The 18,312-nt window shown below is 34.0% G+C and overlaps 1 protein-coding gene across 8 annotated transcripts in view; it reads right to left on the bottom strand.

Annotated features, from left to right (window-relative positions):
• The window catches only part of R3hdm1 (R3H domain containing 1), a 110,624-nt gene that overhangs the window by 64,071 nt on the left and 28,241 nt on the right, over positions 1-18,312 (bottom strand). For 4 of the 8 annotated variants that reach the window (XM_074070630.1, XM_074070634.1, XM_074070631.1 and 1 more), the window contains 7 exons: positions 17,092-17,129; positions 16,962-17,012; positions 16,627-16,853; positions 14,213-14,467; positions 10,786-10,937; positions 6,762-6,863; positions 3,227-3,526 (listed from right to left, as the gene is read on the bottom strand). In XM_074070630.1, the coding sequence (XP_073926731.1) occupies positions 3,227-3,526; positions 6,762-6,863; positions 10,786-10,937; positions 14,213-14,467; positions 16,627-16,853; positions 16,962-17,012; positions 17,092-17,129 (1,125 nt within the window). The remainder of the gene's footprint in view (positions 1-3,226; positions 3,527-6,761; positions 6,864-10,785; positions 10,938-14,212; positions 14,468-16,626; positions 16,854-16,961; positions 17,013-17,091; positions 17,130-18,312) is intronic. The other 4 variants (XM_074070632.1, XM_074070633.1, XM_074070635.1 and 1 more) reach the window with 4 other exon arrangements.

The raw sequence follows: 18,312 nt of genomic DNA, 5'->3' as shown, positions 1-18,312 counted from the left end.
CCATCTCCAAAGTAACCAGAGTAAATTGGACTGGGGGTGTGGCTCACGTGGTGGAGGACCTGCTTTTCAAGTGAGAAGCCCTGAGTTCACACCCCAGTCTCAACAAAAAAACCAGTTAAACAGAATTACCATAATCTAGCAATTCCACTCTTGAAAGAACTGAACACAAGTACTAAAACAACTCTCTCCCTCCCAAAAGCCACATGTACTTGGATGTTCAAAAGAGCACTATAATTCATAGTAGACAAAAGACTGAAACATCCAAATTTGTATCAATGAACAAAAAGGTAAAAAAAAAAGTGTAGTATATTTATATAATTGTGTATAATTTATACATAGACGGGAATAAAGTACTGAAAGATGCTATAATGTAGATGAACTTTGGAAACATTATGTTAAGTGAAAGAAGCCAGATATCAAAGATAACATATTACACATTTATTAATATGACATATCCAGAATAGGTAAATCAATAGTGACAGAATGCAGACAAGTGGTTGCCTGGGGCTGGGAAGTGGAGACTGGGTAGCATATACTTAATGGGCATGGAGGCTTCCTTTTATAGTGAGGAACATATTTTGCAATTAGATAGAGATAGTGGTTATGCAATATTTTGAATGTACTAAATGCTCAGAATCGTTCAGTTTAAAATTGGTAATTTTATGCTAATAAAAAAAGGCAAGCTGAGAACTGGTGGCTCACACCTATTATTCTACCTACTTGAGAGGCAGAAATCAGGAGGATCGAGGTTCCAAGCCAGTCTGGGCAAATAGTTCCTGAGAACCTATCTTGAAAATACCCAGCACAAAAAAAGGCTGGCAGAATGGCTCAAGTGACAGAACGCCTGCCTAGCAAGAGTGAGGCTTTGAGTTCAAACCCCAGTACCACTCACACAGGAAAAAAAGAAAAAAGAAAAAGGCATAAACAAAACAAATCTACCAAAAAAAAAGTCATCCAAAACAAAAACCATATAGCACTAAAATTATAGAATATAAATAAGTACACATGGATCATTCCCCAAGAAAGACAGACTTTATCCTGGGTCATATAATAAGACACAACGGATTCCAAAATACCTGAATGTTAAGAGTGTGTTCTCTGACCCTATGGAATTCAAATAAAAATATGAAACAATAAGATATTTAGAAACCCCTAAATACTTGGAAATTAAAACAGTGTAAGGTTTGGGGCAAGTCACACATAAAAAAGAGAAAATCTTTTGAACTAAATGATAAAAAAATATAATACATTTAAATTTGTAGATAGCACCTTCCATGGAGCTCAGAAAGAAGATTATAACAAATCCCCATAGGCTAGAAAAGAAGAAAAATTAAAATTAGTAATCTATGCTTCCAACTTGAGAAGCTAGAAACAAAACTGCAAATTAAGGTTGGTGTGTGGCTCCAGTGGTAATCAGTGGTAGTGATAATTAGTAAGTGCAGGGCCTTGAGTTTCAAACACTAGTACAAACACTAAAAAAAAAAAAAAAAAGGTGTATTTTATACCCACAGCAACTATAATAATGATAAAAGCAGAAATAGTTCAAATAGAAAATGGAATCATAAAGGATATTAATAGAATTGCAAATTTTTAAAAGAACATCAACAGTTGATAATTTTCTAGCTTAACCAATAAAAGAAAAAAGAAGAGGCTGAAATTACCAATTACCATTATGAAGAATTAAAGAGGAATACCACTACAGATTCTAAAGATACTGAAAGTATAACAGGGGGAATTATGAACAAGTTTATGCCAATACATCTGCAGCATAAATGAAATGGACAGTAATTATCAATTTGAATCAAAAAAGAAATAAGAATCCAGAATAGCTCTACATCTATTAAGATACTGAATTTATACTTAAAAAAACCTTCCACACAAAAACCTCCAGGTACAGATAAATTCACTGGTGAATTCTAGAAAAATCTTTAAGAAATAGTGTTATTTCTTAAGGAAGAAAATAAAGGAGTGGAAAAATGCCCAGCTCATTTTGAGGCAAATACCACTCTAAGGCTATAACCAAAGTCACTGCATGCAAACTAGAGAGCAATATTCTCCATGAACATGTATGCAAGAAATTTTAACAAATACCAGCAAATTTAATCTAACAATATGCAAAAATAATACTATATCATGACCAAGTAAGGCATGTTCCAGAAATTAAAGGTCATTCAAAGTCAATCAATCTCAATAATTGAGTATGTCAAAATAGGTAAAAGAAAAGATGCTGAAACACAAATATCAATGTCTAAGATGATAGATGTGTCAATTACACATTGTACACACGTAATAAAAAAGGCTGCAGATACCATAACACTAAATGATCCAAGAATGCTTTCCCCCAAGGTTGGAAACAAGGTAGGAACATGTACATGAACTTATAATCCTATTCAACACTGTGCGGGAGCTTCTAGCTAGTGCAATGAAACAAGAGAAATAAAAGGCAAACAGACTGGCAAAGATCATGAATGGAGAAATGATTTTGTATATAGAAAACTCTAAGCAGTCTGCAAAACAAAAAAAAAACAAGAACAATTTAATAAAAAGGCCACAGAAGAGCTGATGTAGCTTTATGGTACCGTGCTTGCTTAACATGCACAAAGCCATTGGCTGGATCCCAGCACATACAGTGTGTGTATGTAATTCATAGAATATAAGATCAATATTCTAAAAATCGACTTTGTTCCTATATATGAGCAATCACCGAATAAAAAAATGAAATTTAAAAACAATTTTCTTTTATCTAATAAAATATGTGTAATATCTACATAATGAAAACTATAAAATACTGCTGAGAAAATTTAAGGAAGATCTAAGTAAACAGAGAGATACTTGTTTTTATACTGGAAGAGTCAATACTGTTAAGATGTTAATTCTCCCCACAATGGTCTATTCATCAAATAAACGTAAAATAAATAAAAATAAAATTATTTTTTATAGTTCATTTATACCTACTGTGTTTTCCTTAATTTATACAACAACAAAAATCCCACACTTCTCAGAGTCAGAAGGAATCTCAAAGGTCACATACTTTAATCAACCAACTGAAGTGTTACCTGTCCGGTGCTTGGTTGTCCGGCATGTGCCTGAATGGAAGATAACTTTGGAATTTGTTTATATCCTCTTACAAATTTTCTCCAAGAGAATTTAAAATAAGGTCTTTGAAGTTAAAAATGACCTTTAATGAGAGGCTCCTATGAGGGAAAAAAGATGAAGAGCAACATACCTGTGCTGAGGGCTGCTGAATATATCCCTGTTGCTGGAGCACAGGTTGGCTGACTGGATGACCAGAGGCAGAATAGCCAGCAGTAGGGACTGGCTGTCCAGGAGGTAGGGGAGGAGGGGGAGGTGGTGGTGGTGGAGGAGGAGGAGGATGTGGTGGGGGTGCAGCAGTCATGATGTATCCAGACTGCTGTGGAGACTGAAGAACAACAGTGGACTGGAACATGGTGGTATGAGGGTCAGAACCATCAGATGGCTGGCGGGCAAGACTCATGTGGCTGAACTGAGAACCAAGGTTATCCTGCTAAAAAAGGGAAAAGCCAGCAATTTGTAAGCCTTTCATTCGTAGCCCAAACTTATCAATGAAAAGTACTTATATATAAATTTAACTGAGCTAAAATAATATATGTTATGGACATCATCTGCATCCATAACAGATATGATGTAACAGAAGAATAGTTTGAAGAAAATGACAACTCTCAGGCAGGAATATTACAATGTTATTATTACAAATTATTTAGAAAACACATCTACTGAAAATGAAAGCATGCAGAAAAGACTGGGGCCCATTTATTTAAATGAAGATCAAATGAATGTTATGATGTGGAAGTGAAATTGGAGATTTTATATTACACAATTAACATTTTCTGAAAGGACTTCAAAGACCAGGTAATGTAATTACTCCTTACTTTAAACTATCTCCCTCCCCTCTTCTAAGAAGGTAAGATTTAGTTTCTGTGCATTTTTTATATCTCCAGCAATCAAAATCCAACCACTCACTTCCTTTCTCTAATCTCTCAAAAATAATTTGGCTATAAATTCTGATCTTCCTCAGTGTTTCTCAGTCTGTTATTAAAGTTAGATAAAAGTAATACAAACGACAGTTTCTTACTGCTTTTGCTCACTGGTGAGCAACCAATGGCATCCAGCCAAGACAGTGGCTATAATTTATCTGTCATATGACAAATGTTTCTCTGGCTCAATAGCATAGGAACCAGCTCTTACTGATCTAGAAAAATATCATTAAGATATCAGCACAGGGTTAAAATGGAATTTCTCTCTCCCAGGGAGCCAGACTGGCAATAACATATATTACATTTGTTACAAGGTCAACATTGAAAAGAGTACCTTACAAAATTGTGGCAATTGAGTTATCAGATCAAAGTTGACATGCCTCCAGTTTCTAGGGTCTGCTGGTTTTTACAAGTAAATTAAGGCAATGGGGAAAATAAAGGATTGAAAATGGGGAATGTGATTTAGTGACTGAAAATATATTGTTTTACTGTTTACAAATGGTCACCCCGGCATACTCTAGTACTTTCAGTGTAATTCAGTGAATGGATTGTTTTCTTTTTTGTTTTTGGTAATGGGCCTTGAACTCAGGGCCTCATGAATGCTAGCCAGGTGCTGTACTATTTGAGCTACTCTGCCAGCCCTATTTTGTGTTGGGTATTTTTGAGATAGGGTTTCATGAATGATTTGCTCAGGGCTGGCTTTGAACCGTGATCCTCCTGGTCTCTGATTCCTGAATTAGCTAGGATTATAGAGCAGTACCCAGCTAGTGAACTGAATCTTCTTGTTTTTTTTTTTTTTTGCAGTACTGTGGCTTGAACTCACCTTAAGCCACTTCACCAGCCCTTTTTTGTGATGGGTTTTTTTGAGATAGGGTCTCATTAACTATTTGCCCAGGCTGGCTTCGAACCGTGATCCTCCTGATCTCTGTCTCCTGAGTAGCTAGGATTACAGGCGTGAGCCACCAGTGCCTGACTGTGTATTGATTATAAAGGGGAAAAAATACCTAATAGCTATAATGAGGTATAATAGGGCTGGGGACATAGCTCAACTGGTGGAGTGCTTGCCTAGAATGAGCAAGGCCCTGGGTTCAATACCTAGTAGTGGAGAGAGAGAGGGAGAGAGCAGAGGAGAGAGAAAGAAAGGGAAAGGGGAGAGGGGAGGGAGGGAAGGAAACTGGGGGAGAAAGAATGAGAAAGAGGATAAAAATATATTGTCAGAGTAACCTTGGAAAAAAGTAATTTTCTTATTCCAATGAAAATTTCCAAAATATTTTCAAGGCTCTTTTGTTACTTTTCAGAATGTTTTCGATCTTCTCAATACTGGCAACATTTCTTTTTAAAAGGGTGACAATGATTTTTGAAAATCATTCAGAGCTAAGGCTGGTAAATAATGTTACCCTAGCTCTAAACAAAAATACCTCCAATAAAACAAAAGAAAACTTTCAGAAAGAGTTGAAAATGATTTTCAGGAGTCTGTAATCTGATTTGGAACATAGTTTCAACATATAATGGTCAAATATACCATCAATATCACTGGGAAAAGCATATAGCCTGTTAGGATGTTCATTTTAAGGAAAGGAAACTAAGATTTATCATCTATTTCATGCTAGGCACTATAAGTGGTACTTTATACAGTGTGTCAGGGTCACACTGAGATGGGGTATATGTGGGGCATACATTGGATTAAAGAAGTTACCATTATTTTATAGTCATAAGTTTATTATCTACAGATATTTGGAAAAATAATTGCATGAAGTCCTTTTAGCTGTAAGCTACAGTTTACCTAAAGTAACTGGCACTAACTAAGCCTACTGGACTGCTGGCAGTGGGGAGAAAATGTAAGTCTGCACTCAGATGAAAGATACCATTCCAGAACTGTATAGATCCTACAATAACCATGATGAAAAAAGTACCTAAAATACGTTAGGACTAGAATAGTCGACTTGAGAATTATTTCATTATGAAAATGAAGGAAAAGATCAGGGTTTAAATAATCACCACAGTAAGCTAATATAACCAATTTTATGGAGAGAATTATTACAAACGGGGAGGGTGGTGGTGGCCCAAATAATGTATATACATGTAAGTAATTATAAAACCAATAAAATAAAAGATGAGTAGAAACAGTGAAGTTATGATTATGCCCTGTGGTTGTCTGGTAGAATGAAGAAGATGAATGATGTATATTTCTAAATTTTTGTAAAAAGTAATTTAGAATATTTGTAAATGTTATAATAAATTGATAAATTGTATTAATGTTTTTATTATATATATGATGCAGCATCATTACAGCAATATTTGTTATGGTGATATACTTAAATATTGATTTCTTGCTTCACTTTAAAAGAAAACAATTTTAAACTAAATAATGGAAAACTAAATTTCAGTGAATTTGATTCTATATGATAATACATTTTCTGAAAGGTTAACTAATTTAATATATATATTTAATGTAATAGGCATACATATACACACTCATATTTGCAAATAAATACCAACTTGCCATGTTTATCTATGTCAACTCAGCAATGAGTAATTTGTCCTAGCTGATTAATGCTTTTTAAAACATATAATTAATTAATGTCAAATAAAAAATCTGAATATAAAAAAACCACTTTTTCTGTTACATATGTACTTGACTTTAAGGGAAAAAAAAAGTCACAAAAGATCACATTACATTGATCACATTCTTGACCATTCATCACACATCCACCCACAGAAATAAGGTGAAGAGAGATATAGTACCACGGAGTACTGCTGGGTGGGTGAGACTGGCAGAAACGGGGATGGGTAAGGGGCTGTAGAGCACTGAACAGGCTGAGAAGAGGACTGCAGAGGAAGAACAGGCTGAGGAACAACAGGTGGGCAAACAGTGTTAATGTTAGAATAAAATGTTAGAGGAAATGCATAAAATGGAAATTTACAGTTTTGGGGAAATAGCTTTAACAACATTTATAAAGTCATTTAAAATACAATAGAGGAAACAAAAAAAAATCAAAGAAGAAATGCTAGACAGTAAAATTTGTGAGAATATAACTATGCCTAAATTGATTTTATAATTATAAGGATTTTTCTTGTGATAAAAGTAGTTTTTTTTTTAATTACAGATTAATGGAAACAAGTAATTTAGTCATTTTAAATCCTATTATCTAAACAAGACCCCTGACTTAAGTCAGTAAGAATAAAACTGTTTATCCTTATTTCCTGATTTTTATAAAGGGGCTGCCTTATTTAGCTCTGTAACACTAATTATAAATGAAAAAACTTTACTCATTCTTTAAGAGACTGTAAGAACTTATACAATATACCAATTACTCTATTTGATAAGGTATGATTAAAAATTGTACTAGGGCTAAAGTTCCTAAATTTTAGCAATTTTGTAAGAAAAATGTACTGTGGGTACCATTAATAATAATAATCTGAGGAAGAAGACAAACACAGAGAAACATGTATATACACAAACATGTATCTTTTATATAAGGATGATAAACACTTTTCTTCTAACTAAACACATTTTTATTAAAAGAATACACATTAGGAGCTGAGAAACTAGTGAACAGAAATCTTTAGTCAATGAAATACTCTTGTTTGAGGAAGAAGTTTTTGCTTCCTGGGGCATATAAAAAAAAGAAGGTGGGGGGAGTGGAAAAAGTTAATCATTTCTAAACCTTGGGTATACAGCTGGCTATCCATAAGATAACATTGGCCTCTGACTTAATTTCCCAAACTTGTATTTACATATTTGACTATTTAAGGGGGTAGTATACATATTAGCTAAATATGATTGCAATCTACTTTACAGATGATAATCAGACTAAGATTAAACTAAGTGGCTTGAAGAAAGCCAGATAAGAAAGCAAATGAGGAACACAAGTACTCTTATCTGATGAAAACTCTTACTTTTGGTTAAAATGTGTACTCATGAATCTTGCTCTGTACAATACCTCTGAAGAGAGTAATTAAAAAATGCAAGATAAACTAATGGAATAAGACTGGTTGGAGAATAATCTAAATACAGAGATTTTCTTATGACAACTAAGATTCATAATACATAACTTTCTTTTACTGCAAAATCAACACAATGGTTTCTAAAAAAACCAAAAGGCTTAGATAGGCTGAGAATCCAGAAAAAAAAAAGATTAAAGTAAAAGCACTAAAAAAAAATGTAAAAGCTGAATGACTGTAGAACAGCTTCTGGTTCCTTACAAAAACTCTCAACTAGAAATGAGCCAATGAACTGGAGGACAACAGTATAAGCACACTGAGGAGGCCCAGTGGCTTTAGAACTTCCCGAGTACAGGCTATTTGATGCATTATTAAGTCAGGTAACCATTAAGATAAAACCTTCTTTCAGATAACTTGACCTCCTTTGTAAGCATCAGGTGAAAACAAATGGTCTACAGAGGGAATAAAGGGAAAGTAGTATGAATTAATGTCTTCTAGAATGTCAAATGGTAAAAACCGTGGGCTAGAAGACTGATTAATCAAAGTAAAATTATGATACCACTTAAGAGAAGAAAAAGCCTCAGCAGTTCCTTTTCCTACCTGAACTGCAATTGGCTCCAAAACAACACCCATGCAGTGATTGGTTTTATGTTGTATATTCAAGAAATGTAGCCCATGTGAAAACTTTGGAATTCACATCATTTTGTTTGACTGTTTGAAATTCCATGAATAGGCAAAAGATAGTTATTGAGCATCATTGGTTCACTGAGATTTTGTTTCTGTATCTTATGATGAATTACCTGCATGTGACACTTAAACAATGTCAGGAAAATCAGTCATGGAGCTTGATGCATACCTCAAAATACAGCTCATTAAAGCTTCTATTTCTAAAGCATACCGAGCATATCTTCATTTAGGACTGTCTCTTGTAAAAACATCAGACAAAAATATTTCCAAGAAATTTTGAAATAACCATAGATAAATCCTTACAACTTTTTGAAGCTCCCAGTCTAACATTTCCACAGAATTAAATAAAAATGAACTAAGTGAAAGTCAGTTCTTATAGAGCTCATGGTAAAATATACAGGAATGCAAAGACAATTACACAACAGAAAAATAGGAGGTGTGGCTCAAGTAGCAGAGTGCCTGCCTGACAAGTGTAAAACCTGGAGTTCAAACCCCAGTACTGCAAAAAAAAAAAAAAAAAAAAAAAACAAACCCAAAACCCAAAACCCAAAAAAACACATAATAGCAGAGGAAAGTCTTTGGAATCAAGTAGAATAAAGCCAAGGAAGAGAAAGCTAGGAAAGGAATTTAAGGGGTTAAGAAGGGAATGTGGGAGTCTCTGGAAGAGAATTCTCTATGGACATGGATTGATTTGTATGGTTTTAGAAATACATCCCCCAAACTTGTCAAGTCCTACTTTAAAAAACAAACCAGGGCAGGGCACAGTGGTATATACCTGTAATCCCAGCTACATGGGAGGTGGAGACTTGGGAGGATTGCAGTTTGAGACCAGGCTAGCCAAAAAAAAAATAATAATAAAAATAGCAAGACCTCATCTCAACAAACCAGGCATGATGGCACACACCTATATTCCAAGTTATGCAGGAGGCATAGGTAGGAGGATAGAGGTTGAGGCTGGTCTTAGGCAAAAACAGTGAGACCTTATCTGAAAAATAATTAAAGCAAAAAATTGCTGGGGGCATAGCTCAAATGGCAGAGTACCAAACACAAGGCTCTAAATTCAAAACCCCAGTACTGCAAAAAAAAATAAAACAAAAACAACTGCCTTGCCTAGGCATCTTAATTGTGGAGGTGAATTTTTTCATGATTTTTATACTATTCGATAAGTTAACTGAATTTATAGTTTATAAATGCTATCCCTGCAATACAAATAGAATCTCCTATGAGTAAATCTAATGAAATTCCTCCAGTTCAAGTTTATCATCACATTTCTCCCCTAAGAAATTATTTTATTCTGTACATTCTTACCAGTATAATATTTAGATGGTCTTTCAGGGAAAAACTACCTATTATATAATCTATAACCTTCAAAAGTTAGAATGGAAATGAAAGAGCTTATATCGACATAATCAAGTTCTCCAAAGATGTGTAACAAAACTTCAGGGGAAAATACTGAATGTGAAAATGTACATGTAAACTCTAAATATATATATACAAATTCAAGATATTATTAAGAGTACTTTTGGGAATTCTAACTCTCAAAATTTCTGTGTCTCTCACACATGCAGTAGGTAGAATTGATGTAGAATGCCTTGGAGAACTTGAGCAATCCACCTTAGTTTCTTCTGATGTTCTGAATCTTAAAACTACTCATTTTGCTTAGTGGGCCAATATCCCTCTTCTTGACTCTCTTCTGAACTATTTCTTGTTGTAAAATGGGATAAAATTCCCTTAAGTTAGGTTCATTTGGTATTAATTTTTTTTTGAGTGGTCTGGGGCTTGAACTCGGGGCCTATGCCTTGAGCCATTCACCAGCCCTTTTCTGTGATGGGTTTTTTCGAGATAGGGTCTCAAGAGATATTTGCCCAGGCTGGCTTTAAACTGTGATCCTCCTGATCTCTGCTTCCCGAATAGCTAGGATTAGAGGCATGAGCCGCCAGCACCCAGCCTATTTATTAGTTTAAAGGCCTTGAAGTTAAAACTCTTCCTAAGGGGTAGTAAGTGGAACATCACTGATGGCAGAATATTAAACTTCTAAGGATACTTACTTGGGCTATCTAAGTTGTAATTAGTGAATTTAGTCTTAAATATTCAAAGGCAGGTGAACTTAGCATTATGTAATAATGGATATGTGCACCTGTGAGAAAATGTGATTGGCTGCTGGTTGCTGAGATGGTGGGGGTGGCAGAGGTGGCTGTGGAGGTCCAGGCACTTGGGTTCTAACTGGCTGTTGAGTCATAGGAGGATTATACACAACTGGACTCCCATCTGGGTTTATGAAGGGCTGACCTGAAAAATTGAAAAAGGAGGAAAAAGCCAATTTACAACAGAGACTGAAAAAGTCATTCTACTTACAATTTACAAAAATGTGTCTATAGATCCCTTATCCACAATTGTAAAACTCCAGTTGTTTTAAAAATCAAGATTTTGTTAGCTTAGGAAACAGCCTGATCTGGCATAAGACGACTAATCACCTTCATTTTTTCTCAGTTATAATAAATATTCAAATGTTTTACTGCTGTTTTTGTCATTAGGTATCGTCCAAGACCCTACTGAGCTTATTTTATATTATAGTATTTTCTGAAAAATTTCTGCACTATGAAGCACATGCCCAAGGGATTCAGTTACAGGATTGTGGTCCTATAGGGCTAGAACTTAGTTCAAACAGAAAATGCTTGACTTTGTAGTACCTGAAAATAATTCATTAGTTTTTACTAAGGGCTGGGAAATAACCTCACTAAAAGGCCACACTTCATGTATTTCATTAATAAAGTAAATAAAGGTTGAAAAATTGTGGGAATGATAATTTCAAACTTCAAATTGTAAATCCAATGGCAGTGTCCTTATTTTATAATTTCTAATTTAAGTTATAAGTATTTTTAAATTGAAAATAACTTTGTAATTTAATGAGCTCTACTGTTAAGTGATAAAACTAGAGAGAACTTTAGTGTTGACTTTTTAGACTTTGTTCTTAATTACCGAGGGGGGGAGATGAGAATTGTAAGAAACGGTAATACTCTCTCTACACATATTCTGCACAATTTTTCTTCTTATAAAATCCTACATTGCCGGGCACTGGTGGATCATGTCTATACTCTTAGCTACTCTGGAGACAGGAGGATAGCAGTTCAAACCCAGTCTGGGCAAACAGTTCGAGAGACCTTATCTTGAAAATACCCAACACACAGAAAAAAGGGCGGGCAGAGTGGCTCAAGTGGTAGAGTGCCTATCTAGCAAGTGTGAGGCCCCGAGTTAAAACCTCAGTACTGCCAAAGGGGAAAAAAAACAAAACATCATTTTATTCTAGGAAAATAACCAAAAAATAGGGTTCAAAACAAAATAAATTCCCTGTAATTTTATAACTAACATTTTGGATATTTTCTTATAGATTTTTCAATGAAGGAATAAATAGATTCAAAGATTAGTATTTTTCTTATACTGATTATAAAAGAAAAAACTGTTAACTGACTATGATACCCTTTTAAATTGAGAAAAATAGAGAAACATTGAGAAATTTAACTAAGTAATAGTTATTTTCTTTGTTTTAAAAACATATGTGATAAATGCCACAATGTGCCCTCATCCAGAATAACTAAAAAAAATATGTGAATGTCAAAAGCAACTTTAAACACATTTCCAGCTAAAAAATGGAAACAATACAAATGAACTTTAGGGGTGATATTCATACAATGAAATACTACTAGGCAATAAAAAGGAATAAGCTATTTCATTCATATATGAAACAATTTATATAAATCCTCAAATTAACATTTACTTAAAATGCCTTCCAAACATGCTTTCTTCTGATGTAAGCTGCTGTCTTCTCAGGAAAATTACGGCATGTAATAAAATAATATTGAGAGAGAGAGAGAGAGAGAGAGAGAGAGAGAGAGAGAGAGAGAGAGAGAAAGAAGAGAGAGAGAGACAGAGAGAAGAGAGAGCAAAAGGCGGGGATTGGGGGAGCTTGTAGAGGTATGACTACATGAATCTACTGTTATAGAAAAAGTCCACCAAAATAAAATTGCTTTCGTCAGGCAGCATCCTGACAATTTATGTGATGGCTATACTAAAAACGAGTCATGCTGGGTGTTTGTGGTTTGCTAAATAATTTGGGAAAAAATTGGTAGAACACATTTGAGTGAAAGCAAGGTGAGAAGTAATTTAAGGATTGTTTGTAAAATGCTGGATGCATTGAAACATTATTAATGTATAGGTCATTTTTGGGCTCATTTAAAATTAAGAATATAATTCACTCAAACCCTAGTCCTACCAAAAACAAACAAGAATATAATTCAGGTTCAAGTTGATCAGTTTCTCAATCTATCACTTCACAAGCAAGTTAATGGTTTATATCACCAAAATTTATATATTAACTTATATATTTTGGATGAAAAACAGTATGAAATAGTAAAATATTAAATCATCTTATATCTTGCTCAAGAAAAATAGAAATTTAGTAATTCTCCCTAAAGGATAAACAGGTAATTGTTACTAAGGAAAAACTGAATTAATTTCTAAAGAATCAGTTATTTAAAATAATTTAATTCTTATAATAGAAATGAATACTTAAATATTTATCTTAAAAACAAATGTGAATAAAATCTAGAAGTAGTAAGTTCCAAGTCATGATTTTCTCTACTACAAATAAAACGAAAGGGCCAAGGACACTCAAGAGACCTGATACTCTCACTTATTACTGCCATTATAATGTGACCACATCAGTTGATTCCCTAAGTTTTGTTTTGTTTTGTTTGCTTTTCCTTTGTTGCTGGGGATGTGACCCATGGCCTCATGCATGCTAGGCAAATACTCTACCACTGAGTTACCCTAGCCCCTCAGTTTTAAAGTAAAGGTATCAAAAAATCTAACATTGCTTTCATTACCACACCAAATAACTGGGCTACGTTGTTTTGAATAGAGACCAAAACTCCTTGTGATCTTTTTAAAAGATGATGTTTTCTCATATATTTTCTGCCAAATTACATATAGAAAAGTCTTGTAACTGTAGCTTCTTCACCTCTTTGAAGTTTAATTTCCTTACCTATAAACAGGGGTTTCACCTACCTAACAGGATTTTTATAAAAATTATAAATAAAGTATTTAAAGCACCTAACACAGTATATGGCACCAAGTATAGTAGATGAAAACTATTACCAGATAATTGCAAGGAATAAGAACATGTATTGTCAATATTAATTCTTAATGACTACCCATTTTCTCTTAGAACTACTTACTTATAAAATATATACTGTTATCCCTAGAATAAAACTGTCACACAAAATAAAGCTCTCTCAAAAGTGGCTCTCATTTCTAGGAAATGAATTGTTTTTTTAACTATAGTTCACAGGCACCATAAAGGAAAAAAAAATGCTTCTTACATAAACACATCTTTTTAACATTTTCTAACATAAATGTTTCAACTAAAGTTCTGAGGAAAATGCTAATTTTTCATGAGAAATAAACTTAGAACACACGTACAGATGATACATTTAAAAAGCATGTTTTAATTTTCAGATAATTCCTGATATCTCAACTGAAATAAACACTTTTTTCTAGATACCAACCTGTTTGTGGGTTGATCAGAATACTGCCAGGTGGTATGCCTGCTGCTTCCAAGGGAAGCAAAAAGAAGCTAGTGCTAGGAGATGCCACTTGCCCATTTAGGCCGCCATCAAAGGAAAGAGAACTATGAGTGCTGACAGTTGGATAGATGACAGGTGCGCCATGAGAAGCCTGGCTGAGAGCTGTACCTGGAAGAGGCTGCTGGATATGAGAAAGAGAGCCCGTAGATGACCCTACACTACCAGAAGACTCAGAACCTAGGGGAGGAGTAATGAAAAATATGTATTTTTAAACCTCACATAAAAACACAGGTTTTAAAAATATAATAAAATTCACATCACATAACAGAACATAACATGCAGTTACCACATAAAAGCAATGGCTACTTTTGATTTACTGCCCAATTTTGCTTACCCTCCCAAACACAAGTTTAATATAGCAAACTGATCATGTAAGCTGTCAGAAAAGTTACAGCTAAAGCATGCAACTTAAGCAAGTTTACAATAATACCAGCCACAGAGAACCACAAAAAAAGCACATTACCCACATTTCCAAAAGGACAAAGTTATGCACATTTTACCTTTTAGATTAACATTTAGGAATATACAGATTATAATATTCCCCCCAGGAAAAAGAACTTAGAACAGCCAAATGCCCCAAACCTCTTATATCAGAAACCCCTTTTCTATAAGAACACAGAAAGATTAAGCATAGTGTAGGAAAATAACACAAGTGATAAACTGTCTATTAAGAAAAACAACTGTCAAGCTTCAGGAAGAATTTCATTTCTCAACTTACAATCATAGCATCTTTCTATAATGTAAACTTGACTTTCAACTTTTTATTAAGTGACAGAAACAGCATGAAGAATATTTCAAGTACCTATATAAGCATCAGATTAAAATTTCCTTTTCACTGAATAAATTTGACAACTAAATTTTGACTGCTTTCATGCAATCTATTTAATTTTCTATTCTATACACAGGGACTGAAAATGTCCTTGACTTTCAGCATAATGGCTAAAGGTGGGTAATGAGATAATAAAAGGCAGGAAAAGATTTGGATAATATATATGGCTAATTGGGTTTTGAGTAAGGGAACTGACTCAGGGATGGAGAGTCTTTAATGAATGAAATAAACAATTATGATACTCCATACAGATTACCTTCTGAAGGACAGCTTTTATTTTAAGTTAGGTAAAAATAACACTTGATAAGAACTCTAATCAATTTACCCTAGGAATTTAGAAATGTAGCTTTTTGGGCTTCAGGTGTACTCCAAGTTATAGAGTGCTTGCTTAGCAAGTTGGAGGCTCTGAGTTCAAACCCCAGTACTACCAAAAAAAGGAATACCACTTTTTTCTATTAAAAGAAGGATTAAATTATATATATATTTGTCTCTGAAGATAAATAGCACAGGTTCTTAATTTGGCAGTGTGCCTACATGTATTTCTTATGATACAGTAAGTTTTTTAATCTGTTATGATAAAAATGGCTATTTTCCAAATAAATGAATATTTGGGACATACACAGATTTTTCAAGATTAATAAAATTTACCTATCTTTAGCAAGATCCTATCATAGCCACTAAAACATTTACAATATATCTATATTTTAAGTTAAAAAGGTGTAACTACAGTTCACAAGCATTAGCAATTTAAAGCACTAATTATAGTCAGGTATTAAAAAATACTGTTACCTTCAAATATACCCTCTAAATCTTACCTGTACAATACCATATGTCTAGGCTAACCCAAATAGGCTAGGGAGAAAGAACCATTTAGGACTTTCATGCTTATTTTGTGATAAAAATAAAGATCTGTAAGGGTCCTAAAAGACAGTCTTGAAGCCAGTTAGTGAAAATGAAAAGAAAAAATTGTTATAAATCAATGTGTTCTAAATGTAAAGCAATTATGAGAATAGGGAGATGACTGAAATTTCCATTTAGAGTAGTTACAGCATGTTGTTTTTCTTTGGTTATAAAATTCCTCAAATTTTATCATTTCAAAGGGCAATGGAGGACTTTATCATGAAAACTGCAATCAATAACTGATAGTATTAACTGAAAATGAAATCAATGTTAAATAATTGCAGGTAAGAAGCCATGCTTTACACTATAAATAAGCAATGAAGAAGTACCAATCACCTCTAGCCACATAAACAAAAGATGATGAGTCACTGAACCTGCTTGATTAAGTTTATGTCATAATAGAGAAGAATTTTTATTTTAGGTATTTGTAAATCTATCTCAATGACAGTATAAATTCTAATGTCAGCAAAGTACTCTGAAGGTGGATAGGTTACTGCAGATAATAATTTTACATTTTAGGATAATTAGAAGCCATTTGATAAACAAAGAGCTAAGACATTAGGCAAACTAATGTTTTGATTGCATAGTTCTAGGTAGACATTTATACCTGTTTTTGAAAGCCTGCCTATGCTTTTGCTGCTTCCAGAACTATCACCTCTTGTCAGGACTGAGATTCCACTAAAGCTGCTGGCTTTGGTTACAGCAGGCTTCAAGTTTCGAAGGGAGCTATCTGAATCTGTACTGCTCCAGGGCCGTGGTTCTGAGTATTTCAAGTCATTCTCAGTGCTGCTTTGATGGCTATTTGTTGATCTCCCTGAAGCATCTTTATTAATTCTGTAATTTAGAGATAAAACTTTAAAAAGTTAGTGAGGGGAGAGAAAAGAAAGTACAGAAAAAATGTTTTAATTTTTCAACACTGTAGTGAATGCATGCTTGCAATACCTAAATATCTGGCGCCTCTGTTGGGTACTACTAGCATCCTCGTCTTGGATTCTGTTGGTATTTTAATGAGACATTTTAATTTTTATTAGTATCAGATAGTTATCAAAACAGATGTTAAAAATTCACTTACCTTTTGTCAATAATATAATTCTCTTGGGAGCACAGGGACTAGAAATGAAGAAGAGATATAAAAGTTGAGCTTTTGCCAAATACATAGCTTTATCTGTAAACTAATGATACAAAAAAATCATACGCAGTAATATTAAAATATACAGTCCCTAGAAAAAAAGTCTAAACTAGGTATAAGTATAAACAAGTAAATAATAGTGGAATTTTTTATGGCTTGGAGGTACCATGTTTATTTTTCATACGTACATACATATATATGTATCCTAAAACCATTAATTTTGAGGTCCAAATTAATTTGATATTCAAATAGTCTCTTTTAAACAAGCAAAACCCATTTTCATGATCATATTTTGAAGGTATAGACCAGTCTGCAGATTCTACCTCATTCACTTAATAAGTATTTGATCAGCAGTGCTTTGGTGGTGTATATAAGCAATAAACCTTCTCTTATGATGTTATTAACCTAAACCAGACAATAATCATTTTTGTTTACATTATTAAAACGATCTTCTAAATAGTTTTCCAGCTACCAAAATTTGCCCTTTTCACTCATTTTGTACAAGAGCAATTTCTCTAAAATGCTAATTGGCACACTTCTTCCATCCTGAAAGGCTCCATGGTATTTCAGCACAGGGGTCAGAGCAAATTATGCCAACCACTTGTTTCTGGAAATAAAATTTTACTGGAACAGGGCCATGATCACTTATACATGTATTGTGTATGGCTGCTGTCACACTTAAAGAGTCAAATTGAGTGGATGCAATGAAAGCTAACTACGTGGTTCAATAAAATATCTATTGGTCCCTTTATAGAAAGGTTTGCTGACAATAAATAAATAAAAAGCCCAAAACCCAACTTTTAGGGCTAAGCCATTCGGCTCCCAATTATTTCTCCAATCTAAACTTCCCTTACTTCCTATACAACCAAGTTAAAATCTGGCCACTCCAAACCATTTAATTTTTCATGTGTCATGTTTTCCCTTACCTCAGGGTCTCTGCAAATGATGACCCTCTCCACGGAACTCTTCACTACTGTATGTCTCCTCTAACAAGCTCACTATCCTATTCCCTCCCTAATTCTGGTTTGGGCTGCCTCTCTACTGTGTCCCCTATTATGCCTTCATGTCTCTATATAAAATCACACACCAAATTATTACTTGATTACTTATTAAGGGCAGAGACCTCATCTCTCTTTATATAAACTAGTGACAGAAAAGTGTATC

The sequence above is a fragment of the Castor canadensis genome, chromosome 4, assembly GCF_047511655.1.
Source record: "Castor canadensis chromosome 4, mCasCan1.hap1v2, whole genome shotgun sequence".
Taxonomy (NCBI): Eukaryota; Metazoa; Chordata; class Mammalia; order Rodentia; family Castoridae; genus Castor; species Castor canadensis.
Note: the sequence above shows the minus strand (reverse complement) of the source record. Positions and strands in the feature narration are given on the sequence as shown.